We start from the raw sequence: 22072 nt of genomic DNA on the forward strand, positions 1-22072 counted from the left end.
AAAATATTGCATAATACATAATTATGTTGAGGGTTATTGATCGTTCTATTTTCAAGAAAGATAAGGGGAGGGGATCGGATGGAAAGAAATCATCGAACTGGCGGACAAAACTGGGATAGGTGCAGAGACCGGAAGTGTGCTAAGGGTGAACAATTTTTCAGGCAATTGGATTAGGACGTTGTTCGTGTTAAGGTACAATATAATATCGGAAGTAGTTAAAATATTATATAATTTATAATAGATGCGTCTCCGTGTAGGTTTGATATTATAATGTTTGCGAGACGTATTTTTTTATTTTTGATCAGTTAGCTCTTCTGTAGTCCAGTATAATATTAAAATACATAATATAAAGTTGACAATGCTAGTGGATAAAAACACGCGAGTAGGGATTTTCATTTCGACGACGAGACGGGTGTAAACACTTCGTAATCGGCCACGGTAAAATTGTAGTCGCCCATTAGTGAGTTGGTCGACGCGTTTTCACCGTCGTACGAGTGTGGAAGGTTGCTGTAGCTGTCCATATTTGCGTTACAATTGTTGGCGATCAGTAAGTCGGCGCCGGCCCCGAATATCGGACCTATCCTGTAAGCATACGTGGTTTATTTAAATAAAATTATTTTTGTACTCTATACTATAGTAGTATTATCATACACTGATGTATGATTAAATATGATATGTATATATATATATATATATATATTCCATTACAAGCTGATATTCATTTAATAAAACAGAAACAGTTTATACGTTTTTTTTGAAATATGAAAAAAGATTAATTTACTGAATACTATCCGTATATAAATTGAAAACCTCTTGTCATTGTAAAATTGTTTCCAAAGTTTGGACATCCACTTTGTGTAATAAAATGCACAGTATACATACGTCATATTTAATATTATATGAAAACTAGTAAATACATTTATTTTTATTTTATATTAGATGTAGGTACAGACGATAATAAAAATATTCATACATAGAAACAAACTCAATTGTCTCTGATTATTTATTTGAATTGGTTAACTTAAATTATAATAATTTATAAAATTATCGATTTTAAAATAAACATGATTATGTTTGTATTAATTATTTCGTAATAAATGATTAAAAAAAAAAAATCATTTACGTGTTTGTGATTATTTTTATATGATTGTAACAAAAAATTATATTTACTAGTTTTTATAAGAAAAATAATATAAATTTTATTTGGTACATAAAATAAATTGCCAAATACCTAATTAGATGATGCAGAATTTTTATATCAGTTCATGCAATAAATTATTCAGTAAAATCTCAATTAGAATAATATTTAATTGAAATTATTTTAAGCGGTGGTGATGTGAGGAAATGAGGTATACGATGATAGAAGTATGTTATATAATCAAATACTTTGTATAAATACATGTGATATATTACATTTTATCCGTAAATAATTTATTGAGACCATTGCCCACGATATTTTACGCGGTTTGCTTTTTCATAATGTTATAAATGTTGAAGACAAATTAAATTTATTGTTCACCAACGTTTTTATCACCACTCGTTTTTTTCCTACCACCCCTTATTTAATTTTTAATGTTTTTTTTTATCATTATTACTTTTGACAGGAAATTATAATTTTTAAAGTGTAGGGTAAAGAGTTTCAAATGCAACACAACTAGTATAGAAATTAAATATGTATACTTACTCTTGATGGTAGCATATAGCGTACGGTTTTTTAACAATATCGTATTTTATCGGTGGGGTTTCGTGAGTGGTGTTGAGCGAAAATAGGAAGCTCTTGTCGGACACCATGTAAGCACCCTTAGTGTGACTCTTACCCCATGGCACGTCACTGTATCCTCCGCACAGCCAGCCGTTCACGCCCTGTATTTAAAAAATAAATAAAAATCCATTTAAAACTCGAAAGGGACGATGATTCTAGGGTGCACCTATATGTGAAAATGTAAGACTATATTATAATATATATATATACGTGTATATTTACAATTTCTGTTTACTTTTAATACACAAATCACGCGAACCACTTGATGTCAGAAATTTAGAGACTGCAAAAAACCTGAACTAATGGTCACGCTATTGTATATTATACTATTATAATATATATATATCAAGGGTAAAAATGGGGTTAAGCGATATTCTTTAGAAAAATTTTTCCTGACATAGGTACACTATAAATGACTATTAAAAAGTGATTTTATTGAAATACAATAATCCAAGTTATACGTACATATTTTTTATAGATACCTATTATTTGAACGTGTATGGTTGAAATGGACTGATGAATGCTGCGGAGAAATATTTCTTTGTAACGAATTCTACGAAAATCTACTATTCTATTATATTATAGAATGTAGTTATTATAGCACGGAACTTGATCGTTTTATCCAATGAACGCGAATAACTTTATTTTGTCGTTATTGATTTTAGCCATACAACGCACAAAGAACGTGTTAATTATTTTCAAAGAAAAAAGTACTTTGTGTTATTGCTATTTTTATTTAATTGATAAATTTTAATTTTCCATTGTTTGTTTTCAAAGAGGAATAACGTATTTTTTGTTTTATACTCAATAGATCAAACAAAAAATCTAACGTGCTATAAAAACTCGTAAAGACCAAGAGACCATCAATGGCATAAAGCAACGGGATATACCCGTTATTACGAGGGTGTAAACATTTATAGGGTGAAAAATAAAAATTTTTTTTTGTTTATTTCTAGAAGCGTGATGACGTTTATAATAACTAATAACATAATGAACACGGTCATTAGTGCGTATAATTTGCATTTGTGTAATTACCGCGAGTACAATATTTCGACAAACTTTTATAATGATTATTTTGTTCGATGGTGTATTAGAATAGTTGTTAGGCGTGTAAAATGGAAACGTATAAATTATTGGTTTGTCGTGTGAACTATAAGCAGAATAATCAAAATGTTATTCTACATTTGTTCGGCCATTTTATTTAAAAGTTTATAAGTTAAACTATCAGAAAAGCACAGCTAATACATATAAAATGTATCAAATTATAAGTTATGGATTATTTTTTGTAGATACACTTATAACATGATTATTATTTATAAGAAATAATATTACATTTATAGTTGAATTTTATGTTATTTACCAATACTAAAACGTAGGTGGGCGACACGCCATCACAGTGTTTATGAAACGATTCAGCGGAGAACCCGTCAGTGGATGCTCTGTAAATCAACCTCCAACACTGTTTTACACTGCCATACCACTGATTTAATACGCGCTGCAGATGAGTTTTATCCTAAAAAAAAACACATAGTTTTTTAATATTTACGAATGTATAGGAGGGGGGAAAGAGTGATACGATTTAATGTGATACCTTATATATTGTATTAAGACATGTAAAATGACAAAAAAAAAAAAAAAATAATAAAAAAATAAAAATGAATTGTTTTAACAATTATTCCTCATAATTTTATTTTTTAGATGAAATTTCTATATTGATAGCTATAGTGGCTGACAATTACTAACTTGACTTAAAATATGAGACCCCGAAAAGAACTTGAGCATGACTCGCGGCTGCAGACGATGGTCGTCCGATATTTCTTTGAATTTATTTGGTAACGCCGCGAAACGGTACCGTTCCAGAGACATTTCTATGGGTACGGCACCAGTTGGTTCCACTTCTTCGGCGAAAACCTGTGAGTCTGTAAGTTATTAATAAAAACGTGTACACAACCGTTCGCGAAAAAGATTGTAACCACTTAAATGACCGATTATCGAAATACCAGGAACGCTTACGAAGTAGTATAATATAATATAATAAATTTTAACGATTTCGAGATGTTAAAAAACGTGAAGTTACAGTTATATTCACTGATAAAATAATAAACGGAAAAAGTTTTATTTTTTATCTTATATTCATATATATATATATATATATATATTATAAACTATACAAAATAATATGTATAATGATCTTCTTTGACAAATTATGGAGCAAAAGGATGATATTATTCGATGTTTCGATTCGGAAAATAATATTGTAGTAACGCATATTCTACGAGTATATCAAGCGAGTATAATATAATACAGGGTTCAAAGTCTCGTCGATATTATATTATTTTAATAATTAATATTTAAACCGCATAATTATAATATCGTGAAAGCAAAATAGATGTCTCACCTATCAACAATAATCTGACGTGATTGATGACTCCGGACAAGTGTTGGCACACCCTGGCCCGTTCCTCTTCTGTCCAATGAGCCGTCCTTTGTACCACACCTGCGTGAAATTTCGCCCAGTTTACCACAGCTCGCCACACGTCCTCCTCTTCGAGCGCCAACTATAAGCAGACCACACACCCATCAAACACTTTCTGGTGACACGCGATCGAGCGTTAGATAATATTTTTAAAATGTTAAATATATAATATTATAGTTTATAAAGTGGATACGCTTACGCAATCCGACGAGATGAGTTTGATCAGCGATTCCTTGGGTAGGTTTAGGAATGAGTTGGTTTTCACGCATTTCGCTGCGTTTTCGCCTATGAACGAAACGCATCGATCGACAAATGACTTTGCACCTTTTCCACCTGCTAATATTTTATCATGAGTTTATGTACTGCACATTTTATATTAGTCTACATTATATACAACAGAGGGTAGAATACCAAAAGTGATCGTTTTTAAAAAAATTAAGAATTTTTTGTTTGATAACTTATTATTTATTTAATTGAAACAAATTAATTTATATTTAAAAATCTGATATCAATAGGATCGTAATAATAATATGTTCATTGTTATAATGTAGATATCAGCATTTATTTTATAATATTATATCTACAATTTCAGGAACGGAGACCATAAGATATGATATCATTAAAGCTCGATCACAAATCAATGGTCAATCGTATTTTGTTACTTATAAATATAAAGGATTACTAGTAACTAATAAGTAATCACAATCAGTGGAAGTTAAACATGAACTTTTGATTGATTGTTTATATAAGTAGTTAAATAGTCATGTTAATTACGTTAACCAAATATAGGTGAAAAAATTATGATATATCACCATGAAACTGAGTTTAGATTTTCTGTAACTGATGTCCAACGGGATTCGGGAGTAGATTCCTAATTTAATATGTATGTTTATATATCTGTAGTTCTCACTATGATTATAAATAGTATTTATAGACGATGTTCTTACCAACAACTATTAACCGCTTTAACTTTGTACGAAAAGTCACGGTGAGTACTTAGTATTATATAATATATATAAGTGTATCTCTCATTAATATTGTTTATTTAATAATATTTTCATAGCATAATGTTGCAGCATAACTCCCTCGTTCTTTTAAATTAAGCGGCTGTCGTCTATTGGTATTTATAGTGATGCGGTCCGTAATAGTAGAAAGTACAATAAACAAAAGTATTTTAGCGATCGGTTGAATCTCCATCATGTTCAAAAACAGTACAATGTTGGACGCAATTCCCAGCGTCGCATAATAAGTAATATCAGTGACAAAACCAGATCTCTTCGTTTCGTGACGTCTTACCAAAATTTATACTGTTAGACGCCGAACAATCATCACTAACCAAAAAACCAGGCGTCTAAATGTTTTTTTTTTCCAAACTTGTTAAATGCGTATTTTCACCAGCGCCACAATAAACGTTAATGAAAAAGAACTTTAATCAATTTTTTGTGGCTTATAATATTACCTAATTTTCCCAACACTACATCAGGACTGGACCATGGCCAAATTTATGGCCAATTTATGATTAACAGTCGGTTGGTTAAGCCCAATTTATGAATCGGGTTGTTAAATTTATATTAATTAAGTTCTCTTTCCTATATTTTAAGATTTAATAAAAAATACTCTTAAAAAATAAATAAATATATTTTTGGCTTCAATTAAGAGTAATTATTATTTTTTTATAACATTAACGAATAAGATATAGTTTGCGTTATTGATGATGGTTTTGATGGAAACACATATACATTTAATACCTGTATGATACGAGTATATAAAAGCACACGGAAAGTTGTATAAAAAAAAAAAAAACAAGAAGTATATTTACTGGAAGCTCGGTCCTGTATATCCATTGCCGCAGCCAAAAACGTACAAGCATTCAACACGGACATGGTTGAAGTTACGTGTTCTTCGCAATTGTTTTGCAGGTCTTCTACACCCAGTTCTTGAGCCAACGTGAGCATTTCAAAAACCCCGCCGTCTTGCAAAACAATCTATATAAATGTGACACACAGAGGATGATTAAAAACCATGGAAAACAAACCATTAATAATAATAATTGTATACATGAGTGGTACAACACGTTAACGCCAAAAACAATGCCCGGCTATCCCCAGCAAAAATGAAGATATATTTTTCGGGTCTCATGAGGGGTTAAATTAACAAATTTCGTATTTCGTTTATAAATCTACAGCGAGTATTTACAGCTGAGAAAACTCAACACCCCACTTGAATATGGTGAGATAGGTATACTTACTCGAGATGACAGAGTTCGGTTAAAAACATTTTCACGCTTTTTTGTTAGGAGAAAGAACTTTAAAATCAATTTCTACAAACATTTGAAAAATCTAATCTATTTATCTATTTAAGTTACAAGGGACCAGAGTAGAGGGAAATAAACTTTAAATCTTCCATCTAAATTCGAAGCTTGTGAGGTATTTTAGTATTTATGACCATAATATAACTAACTATAACCACGAGTGAATTTGATCAATAACGCTTTCAAATTAAAGCAAATATAATAATACTGCCATGACTGTTGTTTACTGTCAAAGTGCCAATTATAACTTATAAGTTATAGGCATTAGGAGTACACATATACATGTTATCAAAAGTTTATACACATGTATTATGGAGTATGTATGATGAAACTTTCAAATCGAACTACATAAGAAATCCCACATTCATAAAATTTAGAAATATATTTCATATTCAATTGAATGTTAAATGCTAATGTAATAAAATTGAATTTAGAATAACATTTATTAACGTGTTTACTAGATAAATTATTTTTAATAGTAAGAAATATAATTTTTGACAGCTAAATGAAATTTCCATACGATTACTACGTACTAGATGTTATTGTTAGAATTATTAAAATTGTTTTATCGGTGAGAAATACAGTAGTACAGCTAGCACATACGCGTATACCTATAAGGCTATAATATATGAACATGAAGTATGTTTTTTTTTTATTATTTATCTCCAAAAAACGAACAAAACACCAAACACACTGCCATACCGTCACCTGAACTTTCACAGCTTGAGCGACGAAAAAATGAGTATAATTTTTCATGGGTGTAAGCTTGAACTTGTTATGGTGTACCACGTGGTCATAAATCACTATGATACCGGAATAATAATTATGAGGGTTAAAGCATACTTTTTGGGGCTCTGGTAGTTCCACTACAACGTAATAAATAAACACGATTATAATTTTAATGAAAGTATAAATTTATTACTCTTCTGGGTGACTGTATATGCGTATATTATATACGTCCGTTTTTCGTAAATAAATATTGAGTTGGTAAATATTAGACTACGTTCTTCGCATACCAATGGACAAAAATAAATAATATTTAAATTAAAAATTTTTTTACAGGTTTTTCATACGAAAAGTGTGTAGAAGAAAATTAAGTTAAAATCCAGTGTGTACACAGTTTTGAATTTTGAATTATTTTACATGCACCCGTGTGTGTAAGTTTTACAAAGGAAAAAGAAGCAATAATTCCCATTTCAAACGGGTGGTTGGAGAGGTACCTACCTACATTTAGAAATTTAAAAATAATTACTTAGATCTGAAAGCATCTATGAATTCCCTAAACAAACAATTTTATAAGCAAATTTTTTTTTTTAAGGTTTTAACTATTTTTATAACTACTGTAAAATTACGTTTTTTATTAATGAATACTTTTAAAATTTAACTTCCTAGTATCTTGTGAGTGGAATAGTAAATTAAGTATTCCAAACTTATTATATAAATTAAAAAAGGAGTTAAAAATATTGCAAAGCGTCCACAATAAGCGATCTATATCAAATTATGTGTATTATTAATTTTTTTTTAACACATAAAAGTAATGAAAATATTATTAAAATAATTTTGTGTTATTAAGAAATAAAATATTTTTATTGAAAGTGTTTCGAAAAGTAGCTAGGTAATTAAGTGCCGTGAAGAAAGACGGTTTAAGAATCACTTATCTAGTTGTAAATGATTTTTCTACAATAAAAACAGAATACTATATTACCTACACACACACACAAAAAAAGGAGTTATATTAGACAAATGTATCGCTTTTATTTAGAACATTTTCTAAACAATTTAAAAATATGCACGCATTTAGATGATATTTTAAAATGTCTATTTCAATTTTTACTATTTTTACCATAATAGGGAAATACACAGTATAGTAGTGGCATTAAACATTATGAACAACGTAGTTACTTTATATGTTAACTTAACACTTACCTTTCCCGTGTATACGTAATTGATGAACTGTTTGAAAGTTTCGCCCTGGAATTGAGGTAATCGGATGGGAGTCGGCGTTCCAGGTGCGGACGGCGATACGGAACAACCAGGTATGCGACATATCTCACTCCGCTTTACCGATTGAAAGCTTTTGCACCTGTAATATTATGATATTTTAATGTAAATTATGGACATAAGAACAATTTATGTAGGATCTTGCAAAATATTTTCAAGAATTTTAACCGAGAGAATAATTATTGATCGACATTTCCAGAAAAAATACTATTCTACATTATTATTTTAATATGAAATTATTAAAACATAAAATAAAAATATTTTATTTTGTTCATTATAATACATTTAATGCAAATAAAATAAATATTTAGTATTAAATAGGTAAGTTTACAAAGTATTCAAAATATTTAAAATTTCAAGATATTAAATATATCTACTTATGTACCTATAAAATATTTACTTATAAGTTTTAAACTATTACCAATTACCTATGTATTTTTTTTAACATTATGACATTTCAGCAAAAAATTAATAACTATTTAAAAAAAGAAATATAAGTTGGCAATATTTATACCAAACATATTATAGAATACAAGGATGTAATATATGAAATAATTAAAAAAAAAAAAAACACTTTATATTGGATGAAAAAAAAGTTATTTAATAAGTTGGATATCATAATTGTAAATATTTCTATTTAAAAGCTTGTGTATAATTATAAGAATTGGTGCTAACTAGTAAATAATATGAAAAACCAATATTATAATATTTTTTAATTAGAGTCCGATTTATGACTTTTCTTTATTAAACAGTACAAAATATGTTAATACTTTATAATAGTTAAGTTGGTTAGTGCTGATTAAAATATTGGTCATTTTTAAATACTTAGAGAAAAAATAAATGATTTAAATTCAAAAAAAAATTTAAAGGGAGATAGAAACTAAACTATTTTTTTGGAGGAAAATGGTCACGCTCAAATAACTAGAGTCCACTATCATAATAAATTCCTACAATTATTGAATCACATCCTCGGCTAAACATATATACGAAAAACATTATGCAACCATTTTAAGATTTATTAGGTTATACATTAAAAGGCAGTTATTTTCTTGAAAAATAAAACCACGGTACTAAAAAACATTTATGTTCACCATCCAATTAAAAAATATAATGCCGATAAGTAAAACAAATAACTTTCTACGAATTAAAAAAAAAAAAATAAAAAAAAAACAATTTATTTTTATTAGAACATGAAGAAATTAATAAGAAATTAATAATTTAAGATTTTAATTATTAATAGGTCACTATTTTGAAGAATACGACCATGAAAAATACAATTATTTTCAATTGTACAATGCGCTTGTATAAGAAAGTTGTTATTTATTTGGATTATTTTGTAACTTAAAAACAATTTTTACTGCATTTTAGTTACAATGAAGTCGAATGAACAACATGGAAAATATACGGTAGCAAAATTATAATCTGTAAGTTGACGAATCTTAACAAAAAAAAAATAATAAATGTTTTTTACATTTATATATGTCTATAGTACATTCTTATAATTTTTATATGGTTTAGATGTGGATTATGGTCACTTTTGAACGTTTGTATTAAAATATATCAATCGCAACATATCATTGATATTTTAATTATGTGGTCAGACAAACGATTTAATTATTTGATTAACTCTTCCTGAATACTATTATAATCGTTGATTTTCATATTATGTTTAAAGAAATTTTATACCTACTTATTTATGCCAACTTCACAATCACAATACCTTTACATGTATTGTAAATAATTAGAATTAATAGTGAATAAAATGAGAACGAATCGACGAAATATAGGGGAGATTGTAATATATATATATAAAAGAATTATTTTTCATTATCTTACAAGTCTATAGACGCACACATAGATGTCTTACACTCTTACTTATTATTGTTTAGGTATATGGACACTCGTAGAGGCGTAAAGGCGTAAAAATTAACCCAAGGGGTTTATATATATAATATATATGTATTATATGTATATGAACCAGTAATGGCGTGTGTGTGTGTGTGTAAGAGCGAGCGGAAACTCACCGAGCTTGAAGAATCCGAGTGGTAAATGAATGGCTTTTTGCATTGTGCGTTGTGTTCCACTAAAAGCAATATTTCACAAGCTTATACACATTTACACACACACACTCACGCGTACGGGCGCGTGTTGGCTTGTCCTTATACTGTGGTATACACACTACATACTATATACATATATGACTGGGTCGGATCGGGACCATTCATCATTTAAAACGCTCGTAAGTACACGACCGTAATCCGGCTAGAAGCTCCAGTAGCACTGAGGATACCCTGGCCCGGAGCCCACGAGCACTTCGGCAAATGTTCGCTTCTAACCCTTTTCTCGGCGGCACACACACGCCCGCCCACTTGCCCGTCTCGCGTACGCGCACCGTCAAACCTACGGCGAAGATAAGGTGGCTACTATCGCATGTTCATCTGTCTTTGGGGTTAAGAGTTATTATTTTTACTATATGTTTATATATGTTATAAAATTATTATTGTTATCATAAGTACAAGCGTATTCCGGGGCGTTATATTTATGGCGGTTTTTCGTTATGCGATCGTGTTTTATATTCTTTATCACGATTTATACACATTTTTCGTGACGCCAAGAAAGAAGAATAAAAACAAATGCTCTACTCGGGAAAAGAGGAAAACACAATTTTCGATGAAATTAGAGTTTTTGATTTTCAGAAAGCGCATTCACCTCTATAGACACATTATATACGATATATCTATACATGATATATGTATGTATGTATACATGCATGTGTAGTGACTTAGAGTACTAAGCTATTATTATGTCCGTATAAACACATACGAATTAGACGTTTATGATATAATTCATAATGCTCGTATAAACATAACATGCATCATACGAGTAAAATAGGAAAACAGAAATATGGTCGTATGTAATGTGAGTATTTACATATAAAATATTATATATTGTGTGTAGAGTATAAAAAATGTCGTTTTTTTGCGCGTAATACAGCATCAGTGCTCTACTTTACATAAACACATTTGTATACACACGCGTGTTCGCATTATGCCGACGGCCCATGCATTTTTTTTCTTTACGATCTAAGTAGCAGGTCGAAGGGGTTGTCATGTGTGCGTGTGTGAGCGCGCGTGCCCAGGCGTGTATGCCCGAGAACAAAAAGATCCTTATTATAACTTATTCCTTTGACTTTGACGGGAGCCGCGTCATTATCATTGAAAAGAGGTATTAAAAAACTTGGGATTTTTTACAAGAGCCCCGGGGGAAATATATATATATAATATATACACATAAATATCTGCGTGTACGCGTGTGGGTGTAATGATACTCTGCGGAGCTTTTGTTCCCCGCCTTTTGCGTAAAATTCTTTTGATCTCTTAAAGGTGACAGTGCACTTCGCCCCGGTCGGGGGTGCGTATTTCGAAAATAATCAGACTTGGTTCAATTAGCCGGCGGTCTTGAAATTGCTACCAACAACGTTAATTATTGTATATAGACGTTGCATAAAAATAAATGCATGAAACGACGTACAACCCCTTTGTACGAGCGGTACACTTTGTTGACGTCGGTATTGTAAGTAGGCGTGTTTGTCTTCGTTTGATTCTAAAGTAGGTTTTTCAATCTTTTTTTCTATTTCGCTTTTGTACGCACTTGTGTCATATAAAATGCATGGTACATATTGTTACAATATATCAAACAAACTAATCTACTAGTAAAATGTGTGTAGTCTTAAGTGGAAATTTTTAAAAATATAGCAAATCCATTGTTTTGGGATATTATAATTTTAGATATTGAGCTCAAACGAGATAGGGAATTATTTATTTTACAACGAAATGTGTATTTTTTCTATCAAAAGATCACTATTTTTCATCAGTACATAAAGCTCATTTAAAAGTATTACGTAACTACTGTAGATCATTTTAGATTGAAAATTTAACACGATTTACGTGTTTTTTGAAATCATTACTAGAATTATAAAACATAATATTTTTACAAATTCATTTGATATATGCATTGTCTATTATATTTTTTTGAATTGAAAATTTTCCAAAATAATAATGATTTATTTTTTTAAGTAAAATTTAAAATTTTTAAATGTATTGGCTTGGTTTATATCTATATGAAATACTGACAACAATAGTTAAAAATTAAATTGTGATTTTTCTATATAAACTGTTATTCTCGTGATTTATTTTAATTTTTGTAGCTTTTGGTATTGAGATTTCATATTTCATAGCAAGTTTATTCATTGTTTTAATAAAAATATTTAAATAAAAATTATTGTTTTATAGTCCTACGAGTCCTGAACTTTTTGTGCGCACATCGTGTACAACGTTGTTTCATACAGTATTTTAACGTAAATATTAACTATTTATGTTCAATGTTCCATATTAAACTTTTCTAGTACACCAGAATTGCAACCCATAATGTATTTAGAAATACGATTTCCTTTTGACATCCCCTTAGTTGGATGTGTGCCGAGAAAATTAAACTCGATAGTTGAATTACTAGACGCACCATGTTTACGATTGAAAAAACATCATATTCGTTGATTAAACACTCGTTGTTGATGTTTTGAATTACGCTCGTATTTCATTCAATGCCGGTAATCTAAATCCTTATAGTTGAAGCACACCGGTGGCGGTGGTGGCGCAGCGGAAAGGTAAACTTCACTAATCACTTTTTATTGCCGTTCAGTGGCTTTATTTATTTTAATCAAATCATTTGTCACACTCGCTTTTGCGGAGCGGTGTCGCTGGAAACAGTGGTGCTGCGAGCGTTACATTACGGTGCGTAGAGACTATAATATAAACTACCTGCCCGTTTTCTCTTATTGTCTCGGATTTATCATTGTCGAAATAAAAGAGGATCGAGTATAAAAGAGAAGCAGAAGTTGTAAACGAGTTTGATGGCTACGATTTTTTTCCCGGCTACATAGTGTATATATAAATTTTTCCATTGTTTATCATTTGGCGCTGTTGGTTTATATATGAATGTTGGAAAGACAAATAAATAACTACTCACAGTTATACGTTTTCCGATAGTTATACATGCACGACTCCCCATCAGTCTCAACGAGGATAAAAGTGTGGCAAGCTAATTTATATCGGTTATAAGTCATTTCTCATGACTAATCTAACTTTTATGTATTTTGTATTAATATGAATTTTAGGTACTAAACGCAATAATATTTTTGATTTATTTTAAAATATTATTTATTTATAAGTACTGTGAATAATTGTTTAGTTTTTATATAGTTTTAAGTTTTAGATATTTACAAAAATATGTTATTACATTTTGAGCAATGAAACATATCACTCGGTGATATAAGCTGTTGGATCGTTTCCGCTCAGAATCGGTTTTTGTTCACTATAATTGTCATTGAATTAAATTTCCTCATTTTTTTATTTTTTTGTTTTTCCAAATCATTTTATAAAGTACTTAATAATCTTCTACTTTTGATAGCTCCTACTTTCAAAAAAGCTACCAAATAAATTCTATCTTCTGCCAGAAATCATCCTGAAAGGTAAATCATTTTTTTCGATTCCTTTTCGAAAGGAAACACGAAAAAACACACTACTCTAAAACCAATATATTGATTATCTGCTCAACATTTATTGAGGTTTTTTAAGAAAATTTATTACGATATCAATCACATTAAGTTTAAATTTATTGTAACTGTGAATTATGATGTTAATATTTTATTGAAGACATTATATAAATTATTAATTAGAATATTATGTATTTACGTATATTTTTTTATAATACGTTATTATGTTTTTGTAATTTTTACTACCATTTAAATAAATAAATAAATACAGAGTGGAGCTGCATATTTCAAATAAAAATAAATAAGTATGCTGAACATAATAAAACAAAATTCTAAGACAAGCTCTAAAAATCCCTGGGTTTCTGTGTAACAAGCAACACCACAAGGATACCGAGAATATCGTACTCGGCCAATTGAATCAAAGAACAGTTCAATTAATTCCATTCAATAAAAGGAGCTTTATATTAAAAAATTGAAAAAAAATAGTCGACTGAAACCACTTCTACTTCAAGATGATTTATATACATCATCATAATCATAATCATCATCATCATCATCATCATCATTAGAATCTGAAGATTAAATAATATTTATGTAGGTATAGTAAAATGTAATTTATAAATTTAATTGTATTGTAAAAACATGAATTAATGTTAGTTTAAAAGATTACTTAAATTAACAATAATTAAAAATTGTATGGATGACGTAATCATGTTTCATAAATCCACGGTGTGTACATAAATATATTGAAATATAATATAATAAATGTTCTTCCCAACTTCCCTGGTAAATAACTGCAATATAGTGAGTACCTAATGTTTTCGTTTAATGTTATTTAGCTCAATATATGATATTGAGACTAATTTTGACGCTTAAATAAGTCACAGTGATGTTTTTGTGTTATTATTAATAATATTTTATATTTATTTTTTTTTTACGTGAATAAATAAGCAGTGTTTTTTGTACAACTTAAGAGAGTAGTGTTTGATGTAGTTAATGGTAAAAGCGTAATTGCAGTAAGTTGTTAAATGTAGTAAATATGACGTGGTAGTTTGTAGCTTGATAAAAGGTATCCAACCAAAATATCGATAAAAATGTTACCTGAAGAAAAATGTTACAGATAGATATCGTCGCAGTCGTCGATAAAGTTTACAAATATAGTTTTTGTTTGTTGAACAGCATCGAACCTCTCTGACCAAAAAAAAAAAAAAAAAAATACAAACATTTTGCGGTAAGGGATATATATTTAAATATATATTCGAGATTTTGAAAATAGATTAATTTCTGACTATCTGAGTGGAATATTACATAACTTTTTATATCAAATATGAAAATACAATTTAATATCTATTTTGTTCATTATTTTATTTTAGGTTTTGAGTGGAGCGATATAATGTATTTATTTTACAACGATGCGCGTTTTTAGTTTTTTATCATTATTTTTTGTGTCATCATCTTTTGGGACAGTAAAATTTTTTTGATTTTTAACTATTTGAGTGATTTCTGGTAGCAATTTGGATCTCGTTGGTTTTTAAGAGGTTAAAAGTAAAACATCTCAGTACTTTAGTTAATAACCGGTAAAACAATACAAAAAAATTAACGAAAAACGGAAATCTATACGCAAATCTAGTTTTTGATAAAGTTTATATTTTATATTTTTGGTGTAACTCGAAAACAAATAACTGTAGATACTTAGAATTTATACAAAGTATTTATTTTATCATTTTATATTATACATGTATAATTTTCAAAATATTATTAGCTAATTAGAATCAATTGAAATTTTTTTAAATTTAAATAAAAAAATGTTTGATTAGTCGAAAACATTGAAAATTTATTACAAGGTTCTTCATAAGTATTTATTAATAGAAATTTAATGATGAGTTGAGTGTAAAGTAAATCCACAAAAATGTTTTATTTGCGTTTGAAGTTAAAATTTTTTGACATAACATTTACACGATACACTCGTAAAATAATTATTTCCCCTCAACGATTTTCGTTATTTTTTTATGATTCAAAAACCAATAATCGCAGTTACGTGAAATTTTTATCAAATGTTTTTATTATTATTCTTTATACATAATATTGATTTAAGATATTTAGATTATTTTGAAGTTATTTTTTTTTACTATTTTTCTTATGTCAATGAAAATGTATCTAATTGTACATAAAATATTCAAGACTGTTAAACCGTTTTCTCTCAATTCGTTTATCAGATATAACGATAAATCGTTGAATTCAAATTAATTGATACATCTATTACAGTGGCCCTTATTCAACCCTTATTGTATAGCAGATTGGAACATCAGATATCCACCCACTTGTTTACTTTTTTTAATTATAAACTATGAATGTATATTTTGTCATATTATATGATAAAAAATATTATTATTATATTTATTTTTTGTATTTTTTATATTTTAGTTATCGTGGTATTTTTACCACATATTTTATACTATGACATAATTATCGTAAAATTATGAAGTAGTGGAATCTTAATAAACCATCATTGTATTTTATGTATTTTTATCCAGTATATCTCTAATGTATGCATCTTCTGAAAAGTAAGCTAATTTGACTTAAAATTTATTGTTTTTTCACAGACTACTAATACATTTTTATAACGATCCCCTCATAGAAACAAATATTTAATAAATATTAAATAAATATTTGGAAACTTCATGATTTTTTGACAAAATTAACATAAATAATCAATTCAGTAGTAACTTTGAATGTTCAAAATGTTTAAATTAATCAAATTAATTTGCCATATCTGTATATGCATTAAGATAAAGATAATATATGATTTTTAAGCGTTATAGCTATCGATTAATATATTATTCGCGATTTATTAGTTCGTTCGTTTATAGACGAATGGTTGAAATCTAAGGGATGTAATATTAAATACATTGACTAGATTTGAAAATACAAAAATCAGTATTTGTAATTTCGAGGTGAGGGTATATTTGTGTTCGCGTTTACGGAATTTCCCCAGTATTCGCTCAAATAAAAGGAAATTATAAATTTCCCTGAGTGTAAATATTGAATTGCGATTCATTCTGACGGAAAAATATTTTTTCCACGAGCGCACGCAGAAAGTATACACACAATTTATTCGACGTGTTTGCTTTTACGCTGCAGCGTGTACAAGGGTTAGATTTGTCAACCCTCTAGCAAGCGAAGTATATACAATATTAAAGTCGATGGAGCAAATGGGTTTTTTGCCGTAGACGTTGTTGTCGGTGATTTTTTTTGATTTTTCTTATTTTATTCTGCAGGAGAGAACCCCCGGAAATGAGTATGTCATCTTGAACGGAAATCAGTCTTCCACAGGAAAAAAACCAATTTGGTCTGACCGTATATTGCGTACACAGGTTAGACCCGGTAATGCACAGTAATGGGAAACTGCGAAGTACATATTGTGTATTTGTGTAGATGTATAACGGTTTTGAAAACTGCTTTATTTTTTGAGGCGCACATTACATAGTGGAATGCAGAGATCAACAAGTCGATAAAATATATTATTATATTCTATATGATGTGTACCTACCCTAATTATGTTTTATTATTATGGTGTAAATTTTTTTTTTTTTTTGATAACAACGTTAAAACTGTGTAGAAGTTTGAAACAACATATACGCAGCAGGCACGCTATGTCATGGATAGCTGCATTAAAGAATCAAATAACGTAACGTATAAAAGTATATTAAATGACACAAGAAAAGCGTAAAAAACAAATTAGTAATTACATTTTCTATTAAATTGTTAATGCAACTATTCAATAGATAAAAGTAAAATTATATTAGCACACCCATTTAAATACTAAAATAATAAAATAATAAATTACATAAGTATCTACTAACCTAACTTATATTATTAATTTACTATAATTTATTATATAGACGAATTTAATAACATTTAGCACGTTATTTTAATATTTTTTTTTAATTAAAAATATTATTTTAATCTATTAACATTGATTTGGTTAAGATACTCCATTTTTTTATAGTGAGTTTTATATTTTTATATGTATATGTTTACTAATTACGATAATAAAAATAATGTTGTTTGTCATTACGCATTACAAATTAATGTTTTTTGTAAATTCAGATATTATAACTTGGGCGAATCAGTATCATGATTTTTACGTCTTTTTAAATAAAATATATTCAAAAATTCATAAAATAATATAAATTTAAAGGAATGTGAACATAAAAAGAAAAAACAAGGGTATATATAAATGTATAGTAATTACCGAGTATATTAAGTCCGTATTAGTTATAAAGGTATAACGCCTGAACTTTGTACAATACTATACCTCTGTCTTTGGACAGCGTTGAGCTAAATGATATTACGTTGATTAAAAAAGTGCAATGCGTAATTTTTATCAAGTCTAAGTTTATTTTTTGTATTTTAAATTAAAAAAGTTTAAAATTTGTACAATAAGTAAATATGAGGCATGAGTGAGGAAGTCGCACGGTAGTGGTGCCGCAAGAAGTACAAGTTATAGCATGAATAACACACGTGACTTAGAGATAATGTACAAAAAATATTATTATTTACATCACCTCATTTGGATAATCGTCACGATAAATATTATTCAGGAACGTTAGTATAACCCACAGTAATGCACACAACATTTTTGAGGTCATTGTGCTTTTATTATTTTTTTTGGTATTATATAGTTACTAGTGTAACTAGAGAAGAGGGAATTTTTCTAGAAATACATTATCATGAAGGAAATCATTTTTGGAGAAGGATGAGTTGTTAATAAACCCTCTATAATGATACTGAGCTCTTTAGGTCGTTACACTTTGGGAACCAATCAACTAAATACAAATTATTACACAATATTAAGCACCAATATACATAAATGAAGTAAATTGTGAACTTCATAAAGTATATTTTCTTTACTCGTTTTACAATTTCTATTGTACAATTAGTTCATAAATATATTGAACAATAAGTGAATATAATGGCATGTGTGAAAAAAGACACGGTTCTTAGAATGTAGAATATAATTACGAGATTACAACTAACGATAGTCTTTGAGAATATAATAGTATTATACAGATACATATGTTAGTTTCTATTAAATTAATCAATAATTTTTAGTAATAATTTATAAATTAATATAATCTGATAAATAGCTTATACTTGTAATTCGTATTCACCTAACTACCTAAGTTGGATTTAAATGCTCGTTTTTTTTTATAAATATTATACTAACCTCGTCATTAAGATTATTCGGTGGGCATAAACGGGTACTTCTTCTCGACCAATAAGGAATACAATATCGGCTGATTCATGATCGTCGGCCAATTTTTGAAGATCTTCTAGCAACTGTGGCACCCCAGCGAACGTCTTATCCGAGAAATGCGCTGCTGCCACTCTCGTGCCCATATTACCGTGTTTTTGGTTATTCTGCTATAATACCCCGCTAAGTCTGTTCCGACGCCATTCAGTCGTTTAACTCAGTGAATACTAAAAAACCCATTGACATTAGTTTTGAGATTTTTTTTTTAACACAACGCAGAGGGGTTCCATACAAATAAGTAAATCTGAAAAATGCATTAAACCATTTTTGAAACGTTCAAATACGTGTAAAATATTTCAGAATTCTGTTAAAATGTTTTTTTAAATAGTATTATGTAAGTTTTAAATCAAAACCATACAGTGACAAAAGTATAATAGTATACTTTTTGGTTTCCTGAGTTATATTTGAGATTTTACGTCGTAGTGATAAGAAATTGGAATAGGTAGATACATACATAACACGGAGGAAAATATTAAAATGATTATCTTGAAAAACCTTGAAAACCGATGTAGTGTAGGTACTTATTAATTTAATCAAAACGCTGTTTTAGATTTTTCGGCTGCTAACGACACGACGGATTAATTATGATTAAGTTTCACAAAACTTGGTTTTACGAAATTTATATCAGAGATATGATCAGACATAAGTATGTGTATGACAACATGACAACATATTATAGTATGTCGTTGATGAGTTGATTTGTTAACGATTTGAAAAACCGATAAAATTCTTAAATATGCGTATAAGTATGGGTAATCAGAAGAATAGGAACAGTCAAATAGACCTCGAATTTAAAACCTGAAATAGCGAAAACGAAATATTTATAACGAAACAATCCCCCGGGTATCGTTCACTACCAATTAATTCGTGTATAAATCGATGACTATAAAATAAATTGTTTTAATACCTACAATGTTTGTACAACGTTCAGTACATAACCGTATATCGTGGAGCGCGTAACGTGATGATGGTGGTTTTAGCCTTTTAGGGTATTGAAACTTTAAAGCGTTTTCATCGTTATTAATATTTATTACTTATTATTACTTCATAATATAGCTATATATAGATATTGTCGTTTCTTTAATTCTCTATATTGTCTACGATGTCGCCATTTTGCTCGAGTTTGCGAGTTTAGAAAACGTCTTTTAAAATTTTGTAAAACGAAAAAAAAAAAATCAAATCGCTATGTAGTTCCCGTTTACACGCGTAAAAAAAAAAAAAATAATAAAAAAATAATAATTTAATGTTTCAATAGGTATTGCTCACCAGAAGAGAAGATACCGCGCACGCGGTGGATTTGGCGGCACGTGAAGGTGTAAACTATTCGTCGTATAGAGCGACACGACACGAACAGTACGAGAGTTTCGGTTTTACTGCCGTCTGCCAACTCCGGCGTCGGATCGGATCCGAAAAAAATAACGTAACATTTCTTCTTTTCCTTACCACTATTATTATTATTGTCTTACAACCGGTCTTACAGTGTAGCCTTACGACGGGGCCGCTGCCAGTCACATAATTTCCGAAAACATTGTGTACGGTTCACGGGCCATCTACGAACCGTAACGGCGCCGAATCCGAAAACTCTACGATACCTACGACAATGATAATATAATATATTTTCGTGCACTGCGATGCCTACGATTGTTGGACACGACGTGATGTTTACTCTACAATATCGCAACAATATATTTTTATTGGCAGTCTGCAAAACGTACGAAAGAACCTCGTGCGGGATTTGCAAACACGCACCCGACCCGGGGACATCACTGCGCGGTGCGGCGGGGGCACAATCCGGTTTCGGTGTCGTCCGCCGTCGGAACAAAAAACGCAGCCCCGGGGAGAAAGACGGTGATGGCTATAATAACGTAAGCCATTAACCGTTATTGGAATGTTCGGGTCTCTCAGCCGCGTAATACATATAATAACTTACACATGTGTGTAATGTGTGTGTACACGCATGTGTATATAATATTATGTATAATAATATAATGTTTAATGTGTATAATATAGGTGTAGGTACCTATTATAGTCGTGTACACGCGGGCAGAGTATTTTATAATAATAATGAATAACACGTACACTTGTATAATGCGTTTATATAATACGTCTTAAATGTACGGGAAGACACACGGGCAGTTATTTTCACTGGAACATCGTTGGACGCGATAATAATTCACGTGATTGATCTACATTAATTTTTCTAATTTTGAAAGTTATGCGTGTTAAAAAATTATATATAATACAGTACAACCTATCCTGTGAGGAATTATTGCACGGGACCAATAAAAACGATTTCCGTTTTAAGCAGGTTTCCATGTAACTGAATGAAAAGGAAAATTCTGTACTATAGAGTTACAATATTCTGCATGATTAAAGTTTAAGGTTATAACATTTTCCGGTCAATAATAATAATAATAATAATAATAATTAAAATGTTGAAAATTAATAAATATCATAGGCTACAATAAATTTTAATTTTTAGTAAATAATTGCATAATATGTATTAATTAAATATTTCAAAATAATGATAAATTTCAATTCCAAAATTTGAAAAACATAATATTTAGTAGGTATTAATCAAATACTAATATAATAAAATAAAGTAAGCAGATTAAAATACAATTAAAAATTCCAAAATTCATGAAAAATTGTTG

At 29.2% G+C, this 22072-nt stretch overlaps 1 protein-coding gene across 7 annotated transcripts; it reads right to left on the minus strand.

The window, feature by feature from the left end:
* Positions 1-278: 278 nt before the first annotated feature.
* LOC112596060 lies at positions 279-20811 on the minus strand. 7 transcript variants are annotated; one of them, XM_025341536.1, is made up of 11 exons: positions 20685-20811; positions 19651-19662; positions 19332-19585; positions 8476-8632; positions 6058-6223; positions 4438-4574; positions 4161-4320; positions 3506-3681; positions 3123-3275; positions 1685-1863; positions 279-582 (listed from the first exon to the last, which is right to left on the minus strand). In XM_025341536.1, the coding sequence occupies exons 3-11, from the start codon at positions 19502-19504 to the stop codon at positions 393-395; spliced, it is 1491 nt and encodes a 496-aa protein (XP_025197321.1). In that variant the 5' UTR covers positions 19505-19585; positions 19651-19662; positions 20685-20811; the 3' UTR covers positions 279-392. The 7 variants fall into 7 exon arrangements, with proteins under 7 accessions (XP_025197321.1, XP_025197318.1, XP_025197323.1 ...); XM_025341533.1 differs by lacking the exon at positions 19651-19662; XM_025341538.1 differs by having other exon boundaries at positions 4438-4571; positions 19332-19662.
* Between the last annotated feature and the right edge of the window lie 1261 nt (positions 20812-22072).

The sequence above is a fragment of the Melanaphis sacchari genome, unplaced genomic scaffold (genome assembly GCF_002803265.2).
Source record: "Melanaphis sacchari strain LSU unplaced genomic scaffold, SCAv2.0 Contig2_pilon_pilon, whole genome shotgun sequence".
NCBI classification, from domain to species: Eukaryota; Metazoa; Arthropoda; class Insecta; order Hemiptera; family Aphididae; genus Melanaphis; species Melanaphis sacchari.